Consider the following 25,110-nt stretch of genomic DNA (forward strand, 5'->3'; position numbering starts at 1 on the left):
CCTATAAAGAAAAGTGAACCAGGAGAAGTAGGCTGAAAAGCGAAAGAGAACAAATATCCAAAGCCTGGGAAGAGAATGCTCTGAGAAGGAGCAAGTGGTTAAGGGGGTTAAATAGTACTGAGAATCAAGCTAGATGAAAAGTAAAAAATGCTGCCTGGCTTTAGTGACAGGGTACAATTAGCAAGAATTTTTCAATATAAAGATGAAGGCAAAAGCTATACTGCATTATGCGTATTAAGTCAATAACTGGAAGAAAACAGTAAATTACATAGTTTTTTGGGAATTTCACTGTGAAAGAGCAGAAATGTGATATAATTAGAGGGGATTTAGGTTTGAGGTAAGCATTTAAGACAGGATATATTTGAGCATGTTTTTTAATTTATTTATTTATTGGGCAACTGAAAATGTCCTACCATTCCTTAAGCTAGAGAAGAAGAATTTCATAAATACATATGCTTGTGAACACACATGGATTTACATCAAAATTTGCTTTGGTTTTTAAGAGAGAGGGCGTGATAGTTGGGGTGCGGGGAGTCAAGGGAGAGAGAGACTCTTAAGCAGGCTCTATGCCCAATAGGGCATCTGATCTCACAACGCTGAGATCATGACCTGAGTGGAAATCAAGAGTTGGGTGCATAACCAACTGAGCCACTCAGACATCCCCACAGCAAAGTTTTTAATAGCTATATAGAATTCAATAGAATGTACTGTACCTATAATTCAACATGAGATTCTCATCTGCTTTAACAGATTTGTTTAAATCTTCTAATTATGCAAACAAACGAGAAAATATGGAGGCATTTTTTTTTCAAAGAATAAAGCTGCAAATAACAAAAAACCTTTCACCCATTTATAACGGCCTCAAGGTCACCACCAACCCCTTCCACCAATGGCAGTGGATCATTACTAAAAGTCAATACTTCCAAGGAATGGAGGTCAACACCCAAATTCATAGCTCAAAATTTTAGCCATTAATCCACTAAGCATTCTTAAGCCCCAAAGCCAAGGTTTTTGAGTTAACAATTTTTAGAGTCATTTTTTATATATTTAGTATTTAATAAAACGAATATCTGAAATATATAGATGTGTGTGTGTATATGTTAAGATGAAAGCAGAGTGAAAATGAAATAGGTAAAAACAATGAGTATTGCAAATTATCACTTAACAGAAATTTACTGTTTCTACCCCAATACCATACCTTACTCTAAGTACAGTGAATGAGCCATCCTTCATTCCAAGGGCAAGATGGATTCCATCTACATTTACAGCTGCACAACGAATTGGTTCTTCCATATTACACCTTGCTATTAGTGCATGATCTACTAGGCTCCATATCCTGTAATATTTAATTAAAATAAAAGAATAATTAACTAATGTATGCTTAAAAATGATGAACTCTATGAAAAGATTTTTGTTAAAATAATCATCTAAGAAAGTAATATAAACATATTTTAAGTCTATACTTTCTGGCCAGAAATTCTAATCTATAAGAAAAGGAATACTACTCATACTTTGAAAGATAAGAGTTTATAAAATCTATTTTTTTAAGATTTATTTATTCGAGACAGAGAAAAAGAGTGTGAGTGGGGAGAGGAAGAGAGGGATAGAATTCCAAGCAGACGCCCAGCTGAGTGGGAAGCCCAAGATGGGGCTTGATCCCACGACCCATGAGATCATGACCTGAGCCAAAAGTAAGAGTCGGACACCTAACTGATGAGCCACCCAGTTGCCCCTAGAATCTTTTATTTTTACAACGGTGTAATGACATCAGTTTTTTCCAATCATTTATTTTAGGTGGATGATTTCTACCCTGATCAAAGGGGATATACATACACACACACACACTATATGTAGTGTGTGTGTGTATCTATATAGTGGTATATGGTATATACTATATATTTATATAGAGTCTTTTAATTTAAAAGTAACACTTAAGACTATGCAAATTCAGTTTGTTCCACACTCTAATGTTAGAAATCTGTAACAGAAAGTAGAAAATGTCAATTGAAAATTAAGAATTATACTTTTAAAGGACAAAGGACAAAGAAAAAATATTTTTTTCATTAAAAAAATTTATGAAAGTTAATATTTTGAAGTCATAATAAAAAATATCATATCAAAACTTGTAGAATTCAGGGGCACCTGGGTGGCTCAGTGGGTTAAAGCCTCTGCCTTCGGCTCAGGTCATGATCCCAGGGTCCTGGGATTGAACCCCACATCAGGCTCTCTGCTAAGCAGGGAGCCTGCTTCCTCCTCTGTGCCTGCTTCTCTGCCTACTTGTGATCTCTGTCAAATAAATAAAATCTTAAAAAAAAAAAAAAACTTGTGGAATTCAGCTGAAATAGTACTTAGGAGGAAATTTAAATATAGATAATATAAAAACAAATGCTTCATCTTAATGAACAGATGAACTCCAAGAGGTTAAGAAAAGATTGTCAAAACTAGATTTTCAGGGACGCCTGGGTGGCTCAGTTGGTTAAGCAGCTGCCTTCGGCTCAGGTCATGATCCCAGCATCCTGGGATCGAGTCCCACATTGGGCCCCTTGCTCGGCAGGGAGCCTGCCTCTCCTTCTGCCTCTGCCTGCCATTCTGTCTGCCTGTGCTCGCTTTTCTCCCTCTCTCTCTGATAAAATCTAAAAAACAAAAACAAAAACAAAACCTAGATCTTCAAATGTTTTTATAGCAGTCTCTTTTTAAAAAAAAATTTTTATGAACATATGATGTATTATTTGCCCCAGGGGTACAGGTCTGTGAATTATCAGGCTTACACATTTCACAGCACTCACCATAGCACATACCCTCCCCAATGTCCATCACCCAGCCACCCTATCCCTACTCCCCACCCCCCAGCAACCCTCAGTTTGTTTTGTGAGATTAAGAATCTCTTATGGTTTGTCTCCCTCCCAATCCCATCTTGTTACATTTTTTCCTTCGCTACCCCCCACAACCCTCTGCCCTGCCTCTCAAATTCCTCCTATCAGAGAGACCATATAATTGTCTTTCTCTGACTGACTTATTTTGCTCAGCATAATACCCTCTAATTCCATTCATGTGGTTGCATATGGCAAGATTTCATTCTGATGGCTGCATAGTATTCCTCTCTCTCTCTCTCTCTCTCTCTCTGTGTGTGTGTGTGTATACACACATCTTAATCCATTCATCTGTTGATGGACACCTAGGTTCTTTTCATAGTTTGGCTATTGTGGACATTGTTACAGCAGTATCTTTTTTTAAAAAATTCTATTTGTTGATTTTTTCCTGGGAAAAATGATTTTTTATATTGTGTTTATAGGTAGGAAATTTGTCAAATTATCTTTTAAAAAATTTCTTTTGATTTTCTACATATACAATTACATCAGCAAATGAAATGGTTCTTCCTTTCCAAGTATCTATATATAAATGTATTATAAATATATATTTAGTCTTACTGTACTGACAAAGACTTCCATAGTTAAATAAAATGGTGACAAATACAATGGGGAAAGTGGATATCACTGTCCTTTTCCTGATTCCAAAGGAAAACTTTCTATATTTCAACAATAAATATATTTACCAAAGACTTTAATGCTCTACCGCAGGGGTCAGCAAACCATAGCCTGTGGCCAAACTGGAACCACTGCTTATTTTTGTACAGTTTGGAAAGCTAAGAACGGTTTTTACATTTTTAAATGGCTGAAAAAAAATAACATTTTGAGACATGAGAGACTTATAGGAAATTAAAATTTCAGTGTCCTTAAATCAGGTTTCATGGAAACACGGCCACATTTTTTTGTTTACACATTATCTATGGCTGCTTTCATACCACAGAGGCAAAGTAAGTTGTTGAAAAGCTATGGCAAACAGTATGCAACAATCATATCACTTTGCACTGCTTCTTTCACGCACTACAAATTGCAGGGGCACAATTGATAGAATTTCAAGTTCTAGGTGTGTTAACCACATACACATATTGTGTCAAAACGAAAAGAAAAAGAGAAAAGTAAACTTCAAATTTTGTATTTTTAAGGCGTAGTGGAGTATAAATGATAGAGTAAAGAATTATACTTTTAAATAACCCAAAGAACAAAGAAAAAAAATTTATGAAAGTTAATATTTTGAAGTCATAATAAAAAATATCATATCGGGGCGCCTGGGTGGCTCAGTGGTTTGGGCTGCTGCCTTTGGCTCGGGTCATGATCTCAGGGTCCTGGGATCGAGCCCCGCATCGGGCTCCCAGCTCCGCAGGAAGCCTGCTTCCCTCTCTCTCTCTCTCTGCCTGCCTCTCTGCCTACTTGTGATCTCCGTCTTTCAAATAAATAAATAAAATTTAAAAAATATATATATATCAAAACTTGTAGAATTCAGGGGTACCTGGGTGGCTCAGTGGGTTAAAGCCTCTGCCTTCAGCTCAGGTCATGATCCCAGGGTCATGACAGAGTAAAGCACTGTATTTCTTATGCAAGGACAATATAGTTGCCCTAAAAAATACAGATATAGATGAACATTACTAGACTAAGCACTCCTTGCAATATCTCTTACAGGAAAGCAATTATCAGAAAAGTTAGAATTTAAGAATTAAAATTAGATGTCAACAAAAGTTAAGTTTCTAAGTGGCATGTTAGCTAAACAAGGAAAGCTACTTATTGGTAATGGATTAACAATATCATTTTAAATTGCAGTGGCTAAAAAATGTGTCCAGAGAAAATAAATTTAAGATTATTAGCCTTTAAAGTGAGAACAGTCTCTCAAAAAGTTGAGGGTTTGGGGAAAACCACCAACAGTTAATTAAACAAGATAAATAATGTTGAGTGGTTTCCTTGGATTGTGAAGAGTCAACAGACATTACTAGTATTACTCAGTTGTTTATTCAAGGAGTCCATGCCAAGTTTGAAGTGATGAAGAATTAGCTTCTATGACTAGTTGGTGTGGAGTAACTATAGCCTAGAATGTTTCCAAAGACATAAGTGAGAAAGAACTAAACTAATTCAATGTAGGGTGGAATTAGATAGTGTTGAAAAACATGGATAGAAAAAAATGGCCTAGGCAAATTTACAAATACTGTAAAAATGTAAGGTTTTTAAAAAGCCTATGATTATTCATTGTATTATCCTTCAACAAGTATTTTGAAGAAAAACAAAACAAAACACAAAACTGAATGTTTACGAACCAATAATGTTAATGATCAACTTCATCTGATTTGGGGGATATAACCATTGTTAGTTCTGAAGTTTTGTCAGGAATAGAAGTTCAAAAACCTGACTTGCTGTACCACACAGCAGTTAATGGCTTAAAAGTAGTAAAATCTTATTATGCCTTGCTGATCTCAAAGTCACGAATGAAATTCTTCTGAACCATAACTGCCCTTAACAATCAGTAGCTTTGGAACTTAGCTTTCATGCATGTTTGATATTGTGTCTTAATGAATTCAATCTAAAACTATTAGGCAAGAGCAGCACTTACATGTAAAACTTACACTGTGGTAGTTATCTGGACAAGAACTAATGCTGTTTTTTTGTTTTGTTTTGTTTTGTTTTAATTTATCCATTTGACACACAGAGAAAGAGCGCACAAGCAGGGGGAGCAGCATGCAGAGGGAGAGGGAGAAGCAGCCTGAGGCAGGACTTGATCCCAGAATCCTGGGATCATTACCCGGGCCCAAGGCAGACCCAGGTGCCCCAGGACTAATGCTGTTTAAATAACAACATCAAGCAGTTTTACACTACTCTTCCTGTGCTACTGAAACTTGAAATGAGATTTCTATTCCCACATAAATTTGCAGGGTATTATTTTTTTCAGAGCCCAATGTTCTAGTAGAGTGTGCTGACCTACTCTCGTGGATGGGCCCTGGATCTTGACATCTGCCCCCTTGCCCTAAAAGAAAGCCACAAACAACACCCAATTTTACTCAAAGGTAGAAAAATGCCCCCAGGGCAAAGTGGCATTGGCCTACTGGTGCCCCTAAATTCCCATTTTCTTTCACAATTTGGCTAGTAGATCATTAATATTTTGACAGTTCTTTGAAGATTTTATATTTTAACCAGCATTTTTAGTTGTTTTTAATGTGAGTTCCTTCCAAATTACTCGCTCACCAAGAGCAGAAACAGAAGTCTGATGAATTACTTTTTAAAAGATCAGTTGCCTTTTTTTCAACAGCTATGCAGCAACTGGTAATAGCATTCTCCTAAAACGAAATCTAAGATAGTTCCTAGCAGAGCACATGGGTTAAGTGTGGCCCCACACTAAATTTCCAGGTGGACACAGAACTATGGCATCTCTCATCCCCATAAAACTGAGTAGCACAATGACAGAACAGAACACTGTTCTGTTGACAGAACAATGACAATCAGTCATGACTGATTAACATATCATGTTAATGATATGCTTGACTGACATATCATTATGTCAGTCAATGACATAATGATGACTGATTAACATATCATTTATGTTATGTTATGTTATGTTATCCCACCTCATTTCTTGAAGTAAATTAAAAAAGTAATAATAAATCCATTAGGATACAGAAGCATATATTAAAAACTTTTTTTTAACTTTGCAGAAGATTTTTGATAGAAAGCTCAGAAGTCATAAAAGAAAATATTAAGCTCATAAAAAAAAATAACAGCAAAAAAGTTTTGTGTGGCAAAAAGCAATGAAAGAAAGAAAGAAAAAGAAAAATTGGTGAAAATTATTTGCAACTTACATCAGAAAGAGTTAATATCCATAACATAAAAAACCTGCTAAAAACAAAGGAGGAAATAATCTATAACCCTACAAAAAATGGCAAGAAATGTGAATAGATCATACAAAGCATTCCAGGGAGCCAACTATGTTTTAAACTAGTAAATGGCAAAGAAACACTTTCTTGTTTTCCTGTACAAACTTCACCCAGGATAAGCAAATGGCTGATGAAGAGAAATTCTTTTTATAGGAATATGACAGCTAACAAATGAATATGAGTGAAGTTAAAATACCACTATATGAAACTCTTAATAAAAGATCTAGGTCACGGGCTCTTGACAGGAGCAATACTGTCCCAAACGGGGCTAAAAATTAGTTCTCAGGAATGAAAATTAGTTCTCAGGAATGAAAATTTTAAGTATTATAATGCTTTGTAACTCTCTCGGGCCATAGTACAAAAACAAATATGTACTTTTTTGTGGTGAGCTATATAATTTACTTGAAATTTCATGTGAAGGGGATGTTATTTGGGAAAAAATTATCTAAAAATTCTCATTAGAAAAGCAATAATTATAAAAAAGGTTAAGAAACACTCATCTAGATAATAACCATCAATAGCTGCTAATATGATTTTAAAAAGAGATTACATGTTAGATATCATCAAACAGAGATACACATTACCATCAGGAAATATTCTTGCTGAAAATTCATAACTGCATCTCATCAAATCTCTAGATCTACTTATCAGTTTATACAATACAGGGAAAAGAGAATGTATTAAAATACATGGAGGTGCAACTAGCCAAATCCAGAATATGGGGGAACTCTGGAGGACGAATACTTAGTTTCTTCAACAATAAAATTATAAGAAAAAAAGATTTAAAGGATTTAAAGGACACATCAACAAATGCTGTATTTGCACATTCTTTGGAGCGTAACTCAAAGAAGCCAAAGGAATGCTGTGTGAAAACAGTACTGTGGTGACATTTAAAGTTACCTTTTACACAAAACATTTACAGATAAAATGGTGAAAAAAAAATGACAAAGTGTATAAAATATCCAAACACATATAACTGACCAGCAGTTCTTAAAATTTAGTGTATATCACCTTCACTTAGAAGACTTATCAAACCACAAATTCATGAATTTCTGATACTTGGTCCTGGATAACGCATGAGAATTTGCATTTCTTACAAGGAATATTGATGCTGCTGGTACAGGAACCACACTGAGAACCACTATCATAGACAATGTGCTAATTTCTATAAAATGTAGACAAATATTAGATCATATTTTAAAGTAATTAGAGAGAGAACAAGGAACTAACAGAAAACAGCAAAAGAGCTTCACCAGACAGATCAGAGAAAACGAAATACAAATGTCCTCTAACCATATGTAAACATACTCAACACACCTCAACAGGAGAGAAAAGCACATTTTCACAATATAACAGGAAATCACTTTTTAATAGATTTTATTTATTTGACAGAGAGGGACTGGTATGTGAATGAGTTTGTAGTAATCATTTTGCTCTGTATATGTACATCAGAACATTATGGTAAAGACCACATTATGTTGTACACTTTAAACATATATAGTTGTTACTAAAAAATAAAAGTAAAAAGTAAAAATTTGGTAAGTACCAAGGAAAACGTGAAATTAATTTGAATATGTCCAAAATATTATCAATTAATACAGCAATATAAAATTATATCAATAGAAATAAATAAATAAAAATTATCAAGGAGATAGTTTACATTTTTGTTTCCCATGCCAATTCTTCACTTACCACAAACCTCATTTCAGATTAGCCACGTTTCAGATGCTCATGTGGCCAGTGGCTATTGTGCTGGACAAAGCAGGAATATACTATTGGGAGCTATACCATTTACTTAATGTATTTCATGCCCACTACATATTTTTATATCACTTTTAAATGGATCTATTTTTTTTAATTTTTTTTAAAGATTTTATTTATATATTTGACAGAGACACAGCAAGAGAGGGAGCACAAGCAGGTGGAGTGAGAGAAGCAGGCTTCCCATCAAGCAGGGAGCCCAATGCAGGGCTTGATCATGACCTGAGCTAAAGGCAGACACTTAACGACTGAGCCACCCAGGTGCCCCAGGAAATCACTTACCTTTTGGGGTAATAATCAGGGCTGCCAAGGGTATGGGAAAATAGGCACTGTTATGCATTGCTGACAGGTATATAAATTGTTACTACCTTTCTATAAAGCATTATCTAACAAAATTTAAAATGCATATATCATTTGAATACTCAGAAGTTACCAAAGAGATATGCACATTTACACATTTATATAATAGCACAGATAAAAGAATATTCATTGTAAACATTGTATTTAACAGCATAAAACTGGAAAAACCTAAAGTCTCATCAATAATGGACTAGGAAGATAGTAAAATAGGAGAATTCTGATGTCACTTCCTGCCATGTATACCTGGAAGCAAGAGTTACATACAATGCACGTCACTCTGAAAACAACCTTAAGATGAGCAGAACAGATCAACTACAGCCAACAACACAAAGAAGCAGCCAAAATGAGAAGGGTTGGAGGACAAGAGATGTGGTCAGATACCACAGCCCCAGCATAAGGACCCACAAGCAGGAGGACATACAGAGGTCCACCCTGAGGAAAAAGGGGATCAAACCCCACATTAGGTACTCTAGGCCCTAGGTACCTACACTGGAAAGATGAGCTCCTGTAATGTCTGGCTTTGAAAATAAGCAGGGCGTGACTCCAACAGCTTTAAAAATCAGCAAGACTTAACTCGGAAGAGCCAGAGAGTTACTGGGACTCTTAAGACAGCTCTTAAAGGGACCAGCACACTTTATCGCCTGATCAGAGACCCAGTGAAGCAGCAGTAGTTTGAAAAGTCTCTCCAAAAGAGATTAACTTTAGGGTGCATGTTAGAGGGGCAGTAATCTGTAGGAGTCTTCTCTGGTAATGGAAGTACTAGCAGGTACCATTCTCTTGCCCTCCTTAAGCCTAGCTGACATCCTGTATTTATCTTGCTAGTACTACTTGCCCTGAATGGGCTTGCCCTATGGACCCACCTCACCCAACCTACCTGCCCTGGCAAATACTTCTCCAAATTGACTCCCACTCCACCACACCTGGTGAATAGCCTCAGTCAGCGCTGATGTCTCCCCAAAGTGACAACCACCCTGCCACACCTGGCAGCCTAGGCCAGACAAGTGCCCCTCCAAAATGAATCTTGCACCAGGAAAGGGGGCTAGCCCCACCTACCAGCATTCCCACATCAGTTGTGGCCCAATCACAAGAGGTTGCACACAGCTCACACACAGGATATGCCAGGGGCACCTGGTTCTGGTAACCAGGATAGATTACACTACTGGGCTCTGCAGGACACCGTACTTAAGGCCACTGTGTAGACCAGGAAATATAGATGAACTACCTAATATATAAACACAGGGAGTCAGATAAAGTAAGACAAAGGAATAGGAATATGTGCCAAATAAAAGAATGAGACAAAACCTCAGAAAAAGAACAAAATGGAAGAAAACAATCTTCCTGACAGAGTGTTCAAACTAATGGCTGTAAAGATGAGCACCAGACTGGATGAACTTATTGAGAACGTCAACAAGGAGAAAATATAAAGAAAAAACAACCAGAGCTGAAGAACACAGTAACTGAAAAAACAAAACACAAAACAAACAAACAAAACCCAAACCTAAAGGAAAGCAAGAGCAGATCAGAGGATGAAGAAGAAAGGATCAATAATCTGGAAGATCAGTAATCTGGGTCATGGAAACCACCCAAGCTGAAAAGCAAAAAAGAAAAAAAGAGTTTTAAAAAAATGAAGACAGGTTAAGGACCCCTGCAACATCAAGCATACTAACATCTGCATTACAGGGGTCCCAAAAGGAGAAGAAAGAGAGTAAAGGGCAGAAGACTTGCTTGAAATAATAGTTGAAAACTCCTTTAACCCAAGTAAAAAAACAGACATCCAGGTCAAGGAAGCAGAGAGTGTCCCAGACAAGTTGAACCCAAGAAGTATATACCAAGACACATAATAATTAAAATGGCAAAAGTTAAAACAAGAGCGAATCTTAAAAGCAGTAAGAGAAAACCAACTAGTTAAATACAAGAGAAACCCCATAAGGAAATTAGTTGACTTTTCAGCAGAAACTTTGCAGGCCAGAAGAGAATGGCATGATACATTCAAAATGTTGAAAGGAAGAAACCCAAAGCCAAGAATAATCTGCCAGGCAAGATTATTATTCAGAACTGAAGAGAGAAAGAGTTACACAGACAAACAAAAGTTAAAGGAGTTCATTACCACTAAGCCAGCCTTACAAGAAAGGTTAAGGGACTTCCTTAAGCAGAAAAGACCATGACAAGACAAATATTATGAAACAAAAAATTTTCACTGGTAAAAGCAAACACAAAATAAAGGTAAGATACCAATCATTTATAAAGCTAATAAAAGGGTTAAAAGATAAAAGTAGTAAAATCAGTTTTATCTACAAAAATTAGGTAAGGGACACATAGAATAGAAAGATGTAAAATATGACATCATACACAAAATACAAAAGGGGAAATAAATATGAAGTGCTTTTATTTATCTATTTCTTAAGTAGGCTCCACACCCAGCCTAGAGCCCAACTTGGGGCTTGACCTTACAACCCTGAGATCAAGACCTGAGCTGACACTGAGTCTGACGTTAATCAACTGAGACACCCATGCACACTTGTAGTGCTTTTAGAATAGGTTCAAACTTAAGTGGCCCCCAACTTAAGATATGGTGCTATATATTAAGACACTATATTCAAATCTCATGGTAACCACAAACCAAAGCCTGTAATAGATACACAAAAGATAACAAAAAAAGGAATCTAAGCATAATACTAAAGAAAGTTATCAAACCACATGCGAAGAGAGCAAGAGAAAAAGAGGACAGAGAAGAACTAAAAACAACCAAATAACAATTAACAAAATGGCAATAAGTACATACCTATGAATAATTATGTTTTAATTTTTATTTTCATTTCAGTGTAGTTAACACATAGTGTTGTATTCGCTTCAGGTGCACAATATAGTGATTCAACAATTCCATATATTACTCAGTGATCATCCAAGATAACTGTACTCTTAATCCCATTCACCTATTTCACCCATTCCTCCCATCCACCTCCCCTCTGGTAACCATATGTTCCCTATAGTTAAGAGGTTTGTCTTTTTTTCCCCCCTCACTTTGTTAATTTTTTTTTCTTAAATTCCACATACAAGTGAAAGCACATGGTATTCGTCTTTCTCTGATTGGCTTATTTTGTTTAGCGTTATAGTCTATAGATCCATCCATGTTGTTGCAAATGGCACTGTCTCATTTTTTATGGCTGAATAATATTCTATTGTATGTACATACCACTTCTTATCCATTCATCTATTGATGTACACACTTAGGTAGCTTCCATAACTTGGCCATTGTAAATAATGTAACAATAATAACAAAGGAGTGCCCATATCCCCATAAATTAGTGTCTTTTTAATTCTTTGGGTAAATACCCAGCAGTGCAATTACTAGATAGTAGGGTAATTTATTTTTTTCAGGAACCTCCACATTGTTTTCCACAGTAGCGGCAGCAGTTCGCATTCCCAGGGCACAAGGGCTCCTATTTCTCCACATCCTTGTCAACACTTGTTTCTTTTATTTTAGCCATTCTGACAGCTGTGAGATGATATCTCATTGTCGTTTTCATTTGCGTTGCCCCGATGATGAGTGATGCTGAGCATCTTTTTCATGTGTCTGTTGGCCACCTAGATGTCTTCTTGGAGAAATGTCTGTTCACATCTCTTGCCTATTTTTTAACTGCATTATTTTTTTCCTTGATGAGTTGTAGGATTTCTTTATATATATTAGATACTAGCCCTTTAATGAATATGTTATTTGTAGATATCTTCTCCCACTCATTAGGTAGTCTTTTAGTTTTTTTTCATTGTTTCCTTTGCTGGGCAGAAGCTCTTTATTTTGATATAGTCACAATAGCTTATTTTTGCTTTTGTTTCCCTTGCCTCAGGAGACATATCTAGAAAGATGTTGTGGCCAATATTAGAGAAATTACTGCCTGTACTCTCTTCTAGGATATTTATAATTTCAGGTCTTACATTTAGGACTTTAACCTATTTTGAGTTTGTTTCTGTGTGTGGTATAAGAAAGCAGTTTCATTATTTACATGTCACTGTCCAGTTTTCCCATCACCATTTGTTGAAGAGACTTTTTCCCCATAGTATATTCTTGCCTCCTTGATTGAAGATAAATTGATCATATAACTGAGGGTTTATTTCTGGGCTTTCTATTCTGTTCCACTGATGTGTCTATTTTTGTGCCAGGAACATACTGTATTGATTCCTTCTCTCACTCCACCTGCTTGTGCTCCCTCTCTTGCTGTGTCTCTGCTTTTTCAAGATTGCTTTGGGTATTTGAGTTCTTTTGTGGTTCCATAAAAATTTTAGGATTATTTACACTAATTCTGTGAAAAATGCTGTTGTTATCTATATAGGGGTTACATTAAATCTGTAGATTAGTTTGGGTAGTATAAACATTTTAACAATATTTGTTCTTCTAATCAACAAGCATGGAATGTCTATTTCTTTGTGTCACCTTCAATTTCTTTTATCCAGGTTTTATAGTTTTCAGAGTAGCAGTCGCTCACCTCTTTGGTTAAGATTATTCCTTTTATTGTTTTTGGTACAATTGTAAATGGGGTTGTTTTCTTAATTTCTGTTTCTGTTGTTGTAATACTGGTGCAAAAGATTTCTGTATGCTGATTTTGTAAACTTCCTGTATTCACTAATCAGTTCACTAGCAGTTTTCTTGCAGAATATTTACAATTTTCTATATATAATATCATGTCATCTGCGAAGAGTGGAAGTTTTACTTCTTCCTTACCAATATGGATCCCTTTTATTCCTTTCTCTTGTGTGATTCCTGTCTAGGACTTCCAGTTCTATGTTGAATAAAAGTGGTGAGTGTGAATATCCTTGTCTTGTTCCTGACCTTAGGGAAAAGCTCTCTTTTTCCCCATTGAGTATGATGTTAGCTTGGGTTTTTCATATATGGTCTTTATTATGTTGAAGTATGTTCCCTCTAAGCCCACTCAGAGTTTCCATCACGAATGGATGTTCTACTTTGTCATATGCTTTTTCTGTATCTATTAAAATAGATGCAGATCTTCTGTTATTTATCCTGTTATTGATGTGATTTATCACATTGATTTGCAAATACGGAATTACCCTTGCAACCCAGGAATAAACCCCACCTGACTATGGTGAATGATTTTTTTAATGTATTATTGGATTTGGAATGCTAATATTTTATTCAGGATTATCACACCTGTGTTCACTAGAGATACTAGCCTGTTTGTGGACTTTTTCATGGTTTTGGTACAAGGGTAATGCTGGCCTCACTGAATGAATTTGGAAGTTTTCTTTACTGTAATACTTTTTTGGAAAAGTTTGAGAAGAATAGGCATTAACTCCTCTTTAAGTGTTTGCTGAATTCACTTGTGAAGCCTCTAGACTTTTGTTTGTTGGGTGTTTTTGGATTACTGATTCAATTTCACTGCTGGTGATCAGTCTGTTCAAATTTTCTATTTCTTCTGTTTCAGTTTGGTAAGTTTCATGTTTCCAGGAATTTATCCATTTTTTCTATATTGTCCAGTTTGTTGGCATATTATTTTTCATACTATTCTCTTATAATCTTTCAAATTCCTGTGGTGTCTGTTTTTACCTCTCCTCTTTCATTTCTAATGTTGAGCATTTTTTTTTTTTTTTGATGAGTCTGGCTGGAGGTTTATCAATTAATTTTTTTAAGACTTTATTTATTTGCCAGACAGAGATCACAAGTGGGCAGTGAGGCAGGCGGGGGGTGGGGGAGCAGGCTCCCTGCTGAGCAGAGAGCCCGATGTGGGGCTCGATCCCAGGACCTTTAATCCTGAGCCACCCAGGTGCCCCTCAATTTTGTTAATTTTTTCAAAGAACCAACTCCTGGTTTCACTGATCCATTCTACTGTTTCTTTAATTTCTGTATCATTTATTTCTGCTCTAATCTTTGTCATTTCCTTATTTTTACTGGATTTGAGTTGTGTTTTTCTCTAACTCCTTTAGGAGTATGGGAGATTGAGTCTTTTCTTGCTTCTTGAAGTAGGCCTATATTGTTGTAAGTGTCCCTCTTAAAATTGCTTTTGCTGCAGCCCAAAGGCTTTGGACCATTGTGTTTTCATTTTCATTTCTCTCAACGAATTTTTAAATTTGTTCTTTGATTTCTTGGCTGACCCATTTTTTTCTTAAACTTCCAAGATTTTATTTAAATTCAAGTTAGTTAACATATAGTGTAGTATTGGTTTCAGCGAACTCAGTGATTTAGGTGAGTTACATATAACATCCAGTGCTCATCACAAGTGTCCTCCTTAATGCCCATCACCAATTTAACCCATCCACTGACCCACCTCCTCTCCAGCAACCCTCAGTTTTGTTCTCTATAGTTAAGAGTCTCTTATGGTTTGCTTCCTTCTCTGTGTGTGGTTTTTTTTTTTTTTTTAAGATTTTATTTATTTATTTGACAGAGATCACAAGTAGGCAGAGAGGCAGGCAGAGAGAGAGGAAAGAAAGCAGGCTCCCCACTGAGCAGAGAGCCCGATGTGGAGCTCGATCCCAGAACCCTGGGATCATGACCTGAGCCAAAGGCAGAGGCTTTAACCTACTGAGCCACCCAGGTGCCCCCTTCTCTGTTTTTATCTTATTTTACTCTTCCTTCTTTTCCTTTACATTCATCTATTTTTTTTTAATTCCACTTGAGTAAAATGATATGGTATTTGTCTTTCTCTGACTTATTTTGCTTAATATATTTTTGTTCTATCCACATTGTTGCAAATGAAAAATTTCATTCTTTTTGATGGCTGAGTAATATTCCTGTGTATTTGTATGTGTAGATATGTATGTATATGTGATATGTATATCACATACATACACACACACACACGCACACACATATCTTTTTTATCCATTTATCAGTCGATGGAGATGTGGGCTCTTGACATAATTTGGCTGTTTTTGATAGCGCTGCTATAAACACTGGGTGCTTATACCCTTTCAAATCAATATTTTTGTATCCTTTGGATAAATACCTAGTAATGCAAATGCTGGGTCACAGGGAAGTTCATACTTTTAACTTTTTGAGGACCCTATAAACTGTTTTCCAGAGTAACTGCACCAGTTTGTGAAGAATATAGTCAAAATTGTAATAACTCTGTGTGGTGACAGAGGATAACTATAGCCATTGTGGAGAACATCTTGTAAAGTATATTAATTGTTGAATCACTATGTTGTACATCTGAAACTAATGTAATACTGTATGTCAACTATAATTTAAAAAAAATGATTCAGTCGAATAAATTACAGTATATCCATGCAATGGAATTTTTTAAACAATTTTATTTTATTTGACACAGAGAGAGATCACAAGTAGGCAGAGAGGCAGGCAGAGAGAGGGGTAAGCAGCCTCCCTGCTGAGCAGAAAGCCTGATGCAGGGCTTGATCCCAGGACCCTGAGATCATGACCTGAGCCAAAGGCAGAGGCTTTAATCTACTGTGCCACCGAGGCGCCCCTGCAACGGAATTTTTTAAAAGATTTTTATTTGAGAGAGAAAAAGTATTTAAGTGTGGTGGGAGGGCAGATGGAGAAGCAGACTCCCCACTGAGCAGGGAGTCCGACATGGGGCATGATCCCAGGATCATGACCTGTGCTAAAGGTGGACACTTAACTGACTGAGCCATATAATATTCCATGAGACATTCCATACAGTGGAATATTATATGGTTATTAAAGAGGCAGAAATAGCTGGGCACATTTTGCTATGTAGCTAACTCCAACTTTTTAAGAGAAAAAAATCTTATCAGCTGTTAATTCCACTAAGTACCTATTAATTATGTTCATTTGTTATATTTTAAGCTGTTAATATTTAAATTGAAGTTTTTTATTCAGTTTTTGTTATGTTTCTCTAAGGAAAAATTCCAGCCTATGAAATTACATTTTAATTTGCTTACCTGACTGAACGATCATCACTTCCAGTCACAGCCAAAGGTTTTGTAGGATGGACAGCAAGTGCCCAAAGTTCACCTTCACAATGTCCTTGCATAATTAGGAAAGGTTTATTTCTTTCATGCACCACAATTTCAAAAATTTCACTGTCCTGTGTTCCAACTAGAATATGGTCACCTCGCCAACAAACACTCCTCACAGACAACCCTAATCAAAAGTAAATTGTATTTAAGATAAATCTGTTATAATGCCAATCTGCTAAATCAATTTAATTTCTGTACCTTTTATACCTTAGATGTAAGATAAAAGGAATCTGCAAGTCTTTGATCCACACATTTTCTTCAATTATGCAGGTTGTTTGCTATATGGAATGATACGTCCACATAGCAAATGATATGATATACCCAATTTCTACGCATCCTTCAGGACATACATTCTTCTTACTTCTTAGAAAATTTCAGTCATAGTCTGACCACTTCTTCAGCCAAGGTCTTATAACACAGTCTCCACAATACAAACAGTAACTATTCAGGAAATACCTTTACAGAATTGTATTATTTTTTCTTATAATAATCTGACTTTTCATGTGTCTACATTTCACTTCTTCCATCTGCTCATAAAATCATTAGAAAGAGAGACTTCTACTCTTTCTACATATTCCACAATCCCTTTTGTAACCTCAGGAAAGCTAGTGCTTCTGTTTTCTCATCTGTATAATGTGGCCAATATAAAGGTGCTGTGGACTTCACAATGTTCTTGTGAGGGCCAAAGAAGAAAAAGTGTCAAATTATTTTGCAGACTTTAAGGTACAATAATGCTCAGCAAAACTAATGAAAATAACATAACAGTTAACATTTACTGGATGATTATTATGTCCCAGGCACTTTTAAACATTTTATATATATTAAATTAGCTCATTTAATCCTATGAGATAGTTTTTCTCACTTATAGATGAGATTAAATATGTGGCCCAAGGTCACACACCTAGTAAGTGACTGAAATAAGGCTTAAACGCAGACCTCTGCAAATTCCAATCCTATTCCTATACAAGTGAATAAAAGGTTTCTTAATAGTGATTCTGTTTTATTATATCAATTTTTTAAATCCCCAAAGAAGAAAATATCTCCCAGTTGTTGACAAATTTGGATGAAAAAAACAAAATAAAACACATCTATATGCATTTAAATAATCCTGAACAAAATCTTCTCCACACCTCAACACACTTTATTTTCAACAGTTGCTAAATAGTTACATTTGACATTCTAATAGTAAAATATTCTCAAAATCCAAGGTTACATAAGCAAGCACTTGTCACATCTCTAAGTTCCATCATAATAAGCATTAGATATACAAAAGAATCCTTGTCATAACAGTAAACATAGACTGTCTTTAGGCAAATTCACCTCTCAATAAAGGGAGTGCAATTAAAAGCACACAGTATATGAGGGCAAATTTGAGTCTCATTTATATTTACAAAACATAAATTTATATTTACTAAAAGAAACAGACAATCTTGGCTATATTTAGAATTTGCCTAGTAGTGAGACATTTGTTTTGTTATTACCTTTGTATCCCTGGTCTGTTTCCCTGAGATCAATCACAGTAATCGGTTTAAAAGTTAAATCCCAAAGACGAATACAGCCATCTCTGCCACCAGTAGCAAAGCCTTCTTCACAAGCATTCATACTAAAAATTCCTGCCTAGCAGAGAAAAAAAGTAATTTAACAATATATTCTCATTAAGAAAATCTGTGTGTAGGTAGAAACACACTTTAAAAGAGTTTGATATGACATCGGAATATCAGAAAACACAAATTATATATACACACACACACACACACACACATATATATATATATATGAAAACAATATATGGTCCATGACATGGGCATAATGTAAAGTTAAACCTACACCACATATAAATATGAATTATAGACATAAAATTCTAAAGTTTTTATTTATTTGACAAAGATCACAAGTTGGGAGAGAGGCAGGCAGAGAGAGAGAGGAGGAAGCAAGCTCCCTGCTGAGCAGAGAGCAGATGCGGATGTGGGGCTCAATCCCAGGATCCTGGGATCATGACCTGAACTGAAGGCAGAGGCTTTAACCCACTGAGCCACCCAGGCGCCCTTAGACATAAAATTTTAAATGTAAGAAATAAGTATGTTAAAAAAGAAAAGAACACTTACATAACTTTGAACTATGAGAGAACTTTTATGCAAGCAGGTTACCCAAAAGCCACAAAGGAAAACAATTTTTCATATGAGAAAAGATATCATAAGCAAAGACAAACAGATTGGGGAGATATCTACAATGTGGAGGGCTGTTGAAGGGTTAACATCCCTAATATATAAGTGAATACAGAGAATCAAACCACAAAGACAACAAAAAAGAGCAAAGGGTAATAACAACCAATTAATAGAAAAGGAATGTCAAGTAGCCAATAAATATATGAAATTTCACAAATAAGAAACAACTAAAACAAGACGTTACTATTTTGCAGCCAGAAAGTAACCCAAAATTTACAAAAGTGGTCACATCCTGTACTGAGGTGTACAAGGAAGAAACTGGTATTTTTATGCACTAATGAGGAAAACAGGAGCTGCTGCAATCTTTGTGGAAAAGAATCTGGTATTTCTGGTCTTCAGACATTTTGCTCAAAGCAAGTCCTGTTCTAAGTGGTTCTTCAATATATGTAATATGTGATATATTATCTATTTAATAGTGGGTCATATTAGTACATTTAATAACTTCTCTACTTGAGATCTCACTGCTAATCATGTGGCAGCTTTGCACTCTCTAGTTCCCTTCTCTATGTAAGAGACCCAACTACTAAAAATCCTTAATCAAAAAAAAAAAAACAAAAAAAAAAAAACAACTACAAGGTTTTAACAACAGATTCCCCTCACCCCAGATTTGTTAACTTTTTAATATGAAAATCTCATGAATTACAAAAATTAAATTTCTTTGCCACTCAATAAAAAAATGATATTAAAATTAAAAAGGTACTGTTTTCTAGAATTGTCCCCAAATTTCCCACTGGTAAATTAGCCATAAGAATACTAGCTTTAGGGGCACCTGGGTGGTACAGTTGGTTAAACAGTGGCCTTTGCTCAGGTCATGATCCCAGGGTCCTGGGATCAAATCCCACATGGGGCTCCTTGCTCTGCTGGGAATGTGCTTCTCCCTCTGCCTGCCCCTCCCCTTCCCCTGCTTGTGCTCATGCTCTCTGTCAAATAAATAAATAAAATCTTTAAAACAAAACCAAAAAAGAGTACTAACTTTACTCTAATGTAGTTAACCTAGAATACTTTTGTTGAATTTAATAAACTTTTTATCAACACTTCGAGAAAGATACTATCTGGAGCAACGGTTTAAACAAGTTACTAATTATACTAATTTAATGAATATCCATGTGTCTAATTGCATAATGTTTCTTCATTGAAATCTTGAAAACAAACAGATAATTCAGTTAGAACAGCATTTTTCAAGTAACTGAAGTGATTAGAAAGTCTGCTGTATTATATAATCTTTTGTTCTAGGATAAGAAGTTAAGTAGTTATCTAAAGGTGTTCAAAATATGTAAATATACTTACAGTATGGGCTCCTTGTATTGTCCTTATAAGATTGATTCCTTTCCAAACATATATATCCCCATTAAGTGCACCAGAATATGTTAATTCATCCCTTGCACAGGCCAGGCACAAAATTGTTTGAAGGTCACCAGTCTTACCAAAGACCCCTCGTTTTGGGGTCAGAGCGTTTCCACATAAACTCCAGAACTAAAAGGTACACAGTATCATCAAATTACCAAAGAATGCTTATAAAATAAAGGAAAATATTTCTAATACTGTGAAGCTATATTAGAGCAGCAGACCAAAAATTACCTAAGAAATCCCCTTATGAAACATTAGCATTCAAATGTTCACATCCTCATCCTAGTGTTGTCAATAGCTATATTATAACAGACAAGTCACTGGTTTCAATCCTTATCTGTAAGAATAAGGGGGGTGAGCTAGATTATTTTTAAAATAGGCTACGCTTCCCTCCTTTGGTCTCTGGAAAAAATCTACTTGAAACTCCAACAAGTGAAAGAGCTGGCTATGTGTTAGCAATGAAAATGAAGATGATATACACTAATAGGAAGGAGGACCAAACCTAACATTCAATCTTTGGTGAAGTAAAGATGGGGAAAAAAATGTTGCTCTCATTGATATTTCAAAGCTGAGCAATTCCTTTACTTGTAAAGCTTAAAAATAAAAGAGATATATATTTCGAATAATTCGTTCATTTTTAGGAGAAAACAGGAAGTCAAACATAAATCTTTATGACCAGGGTTTTTGTTCTTTTATGTGGATTCAAATAAATTTTAATAGTTTGCAGAAAGAAATAAAGAAACAAAAATGGAACAGGGCAAGGATATAAGAAGAGTTTTACACAAAGATATTTGGCCCAGAGAATAAATTCAACTTTATAATAAGTAAATTACCACTTAAAGTAACATAATTTGTTGATAATAAAGATCGTATCTCATCTTTCAGATCTTATTTCAAGACCTAAAGATCTTAAAACCAGAAGCCTCAGAAAACTAAAAATTGTGATGCTTATCCATTTAAATACCTAATGAATGCTTTTAATCAATGAAACTTTATGATTTTTAATTCTAAAAACTCCATGATTCCTGTGCACAAGGATCACTAGTTCTCTTCTATTCCAGCAAATTCAACAAAGCCTTCCTTTCAGTCTATTATTTTCATCTAGATGAGTGATTCTCAACTTTGGCTGCACATTAGACTCACCTGAGGGAAATTATAAAACATGGTATTGCTTGGGTCCCCACCAAGGTAAATGGACAAAGAATCTCTGAAGAGTCAAACCCAGGCAACTAAATAATTTTCACACTCAGAGTAAAGAACTATTGTTCTATAGTTGAGATCAATGCCATCTAATAGAACTTTCTGTGGTGATGAATATATTCTCTCTCTATATATACTGTCCAGTAAAGTAACCACTGGATACATGTGGACCTTAAGCATTTGAAATGTGACTGGAATGACTGAAGAAATGATTAAATTTTACTTAACTTAAATTTAATTAACTTAATTTAAATAGCTACATGTGGCTAATTGCTACTATACTGGACAAGGAAGTTCTAGATCATCTTTGGGACTTAGTGTCCTCACACATATTGCCTACAAAGAGATCTACCCTGCTTTTCATTGACTCTACCAAAAGAAAAGAAATGTAACTCATAGTAAAAATACAGTTTAATTCAGAAAAATAGTTTGTTTAAAGCCTGAAAATGGAACTTTCAGTTTTATTTATAATATAAAACAGTAAGATCTGTTTACTTATTAATTTTCCAATAATTAAGTATTTTCTATCAAGTACTACCTCAAACATTTGTTCATCACAGATGAAAAAAACAAAAATTTCTACCTTCACAGTGCTTATACTATGTACCTGAAACCTAACATAGAACCTTTTGCTACTGAATATTTGTACAAAAAATATTTAATACTATTCATTATCAAATCAGTACCAAAATATCAAAACCAAACTTGCAGTGGCAGCTAAAGATGCTCTGGAGAAAATGTGAACAGAAGTGAGCATATCAAAGAAAGAATGTCAACAGAGAACCTTACTTACTAGGAATTAACTTTTGCAAGAAACTGTTAAATTAGATGATGGAAGAAAAACAAGCACTTCCAATCTGCACCAGGGATTTAACAGTAACTGTTATATGGGCTTCAAAATCTGAACTATAATTGTAAAACAAAACTCAGAGCTTTCATAAGCAAAATAAACTGTGACTACAAAGGCTAAGGTCAAATCAGAGAGTAAATATAGAGAAAGTAAAAGATAACACTTTCAGAAAGATGACCATGTGCTAGGAACTATGAAAAGCACTTGAATAAATACTGCCTTATTTAATCCACTCTATAAGACACACTTTTAAGATGTGAAAAAAGCTCAACGAGGCTACATGACTAATCCCAGGTCAAACAATGCTAAGTGTGGCAAAGCCAACTCCGTCCATGATGTTTCTGCCACACCATCCACACCATCTTGTCTCTGTGAAAGAAACCTCTTACTTTTCTTGGTTTCCTATGCTCACATTTTGCTCTGTAAGTAAAACATGAGAAGACAAGATGAACACAATAAAGCCTACTTCACAAGACTGTAAGTTTCTTGATGAATAGTGTTTTATTCATTCCCTACTCATACCTATATCCCTTATAGCGCCTCACATACAGTAATGACACAATAAATACCTGTTAGGTTGAACAACAGAATGTTAAAAATGTTGACGTTTTAAAAATAAGTACTGTCAAAATCCTAAGACTACCTAAGTTGTAAATAGTGTGGTATGTACTTAGCAGCAGAGAGTAAGTATACATGACTATTATAAAATAAGACTCTTCTAGTACCTTGATATGTTTTACACCACAGCTGACAAGTTTATTTGGCTGGTACAAATCCCAAGAGATATCAAATATCTGCAAACAAATCAGATTCATGGTTAAAATACTTATTTTCAGAATCATTTAAGAATCCATCCAAAAGACCAAAAACCCCAAAACCCTACCATCATAAAACAATATTACTCACTAAATAATAATCAGAATCCCATACTTCACAATCTTATGAGAAATATGTAAATGATATGAACAAAACTATTTCTTAACTTCAATGAACTTTCCAAAACAACCTGTTTTTAATTTTTAAAAGAATTTTGTCTATAAGTAATAAGAATAGTTCAACAGAACTACAGCATGAGGCAGGTACCTACATAATTTTTATAGAGGTAAGATACTGAATGTACATTTAACACTTATATAGCTATAAACAGAGAACTTTAAGTATGTGAAATAGAGTACATTTTTATAGCTTTCTATCATACAGATCTACTTACATAAATAATCACAATATTTATTTCACAGTATAAATTCTGTTTTTATTTTTTAGCTTTATTGTTTATGGATCAAACAAAACTAACCTATATTTAAGTTATGGAGATCTCAAGCTTTGTTCTTTGTTCTTCTCCCAAAACTCAAAATATATACAAACCATTTTTGTTATAAGAGCAAACAATAAAAAACCCAGCTGAAATAAAATATACATTAGAATCATGCACTTTAATAGTAAAAACTAATGATTGAAAAATAATTTCATAGCAGAAAAAAATCATTAGTCTTTATCATGTTTCTTTGACACCTACTTACATAATCATCTAAGATGCTTATTACCTTTAAAAATGTACAAAATTATTCTCTTCAGTGATAATAAAGAATATATCTTATAAATTAATGTTTAACAACTCACCATGACAGATTACATGAAAACCATTTTGTGCAACTTTAAAATATTAACCACCAAAATACTCTAAAAATTCTGACAGTACCATCTTTTAAAATAATCTATTTACTAAATCCAAAGTGTGAACTACTTCGATCTAAGTATACACAATTGTCTAATAATTGTACTTTAAATTTTTAATTACCTATGAACTATCTGGTAATAACAAAGCATGGAAACATATCGCCTGGCTCTCCTCTTTTTCCCATCCAATAGCCAGTAGAAACCCCAATGGAGAATACTTACTCTATCTGTGTGACCAGGAGCCATAGATAACATTTTCCCCCTCTTCCAATCCCAAACACAAACTGCATTCTTTGAATCAAGTCCAACTGAAACCAAGCGCTGAATTATATCCAAGAAGTCCATGAGGGAATAAAAAGGCAAACAAATCAAAAAGAAACCAAATTATAAATGCAAACAAATTATCCTCATGGGTATTATAAACTTACACATCAAAACTTACACACTTATATTTTATATCAAAACTTACACATTTATATTATATAGACCTCACAGAGAAAGGCTGGATGTATTACATCTTGGTAATATCTGCATAAGTATAGTTCTTCACATTAAGAAACAGAAGAGAGACTTCTATTCTAACAGTAGGACTGACAAAATACCATAAACATCTCTCCTGCTAAAAACTAAAAATGTTGGATAAAAATGTAAAAACATGTTTTTAAATGTATTGCTGAGCTGTCAAGGAATTATGAAATCTGAAACAAAAACAAAGAGACTTCTGGGAGTCCTGGAGGATAAGAGAGCTCCCATGTACACTTTATTCTAAAAGTACCAGCTAACTCCTGAGAAGCCTGATTTTTGTCCTGTAGGCTGAACGAAAATAGGAGATAAAGTTTAGGGCAAGTCAAACTACTGGGTATTTACCCCAAAGATACAGATGTAGTGAAAAGAAAGGCCATCTGTACCCCAATGTATATAGCAGCAATGGCCACGGTTGCCAAACTGTGGAAAGAACCAAGATGCCCTTCAACGGACGAATGGAT

General features: G+C 35.0%; 1 protein-coding gene across 3 annotated transcripts in view; it reads right to left on the reverse strand.

Annotated features, from left to right (window-relative positions):
* The window catches only part of EML5 (EMAP like 5), a gene marked incomplete at its 5' end in the record, with an annotated part of 172,491 nt that overhangs the window by 108,382 nt on the left and 38,999 nt on the right, over positions 1–25,110 (reverse strand). For 2 of the 3 annotated variants that reach the window (XM_082733866.1, XM_082733865.1), the window contains 6 exons: positions 1,199–1,336; positions 16,748–16,949; positions 18,307–18,442; positions 20,338–20,523; positions 23,173–23,241; positions 24,347–24,445. In XM_082733866.1, coding sequence (XP_082589992.1) covers positions 1,199–1,336; positions 16,748–16,949; positions 18,307–18,442; positions 20,338–20,523; positions 23,173–23,241; positions 24,347–24,445 — 830 coding nt within the window. Of the gene's footprint in view, positions 1–1,198; positions 1,337–16,747; positions 16,950–18,306; positions 18,443–20,337; positions 20,524–23,172; positions 23,242–24,346; positions 24,446–25,110 lie in introns of those variants that run through there. The other variant, XM_082733867.1, reaches the window with a different exon arrangement.

Source organism: Mustela nivalis (assembly GCF_964662115.1).
Source record: "Mustela nivalis genome assembly, chromosome: 6".
In the NCBI taxonomy this organism is placed as follows: domain Eukaryota; kingdom Metazoa; phylum Chordata; class Mammalia; order Carnivora; family Mustelidae; genus Mustela; species Mustela nivalis.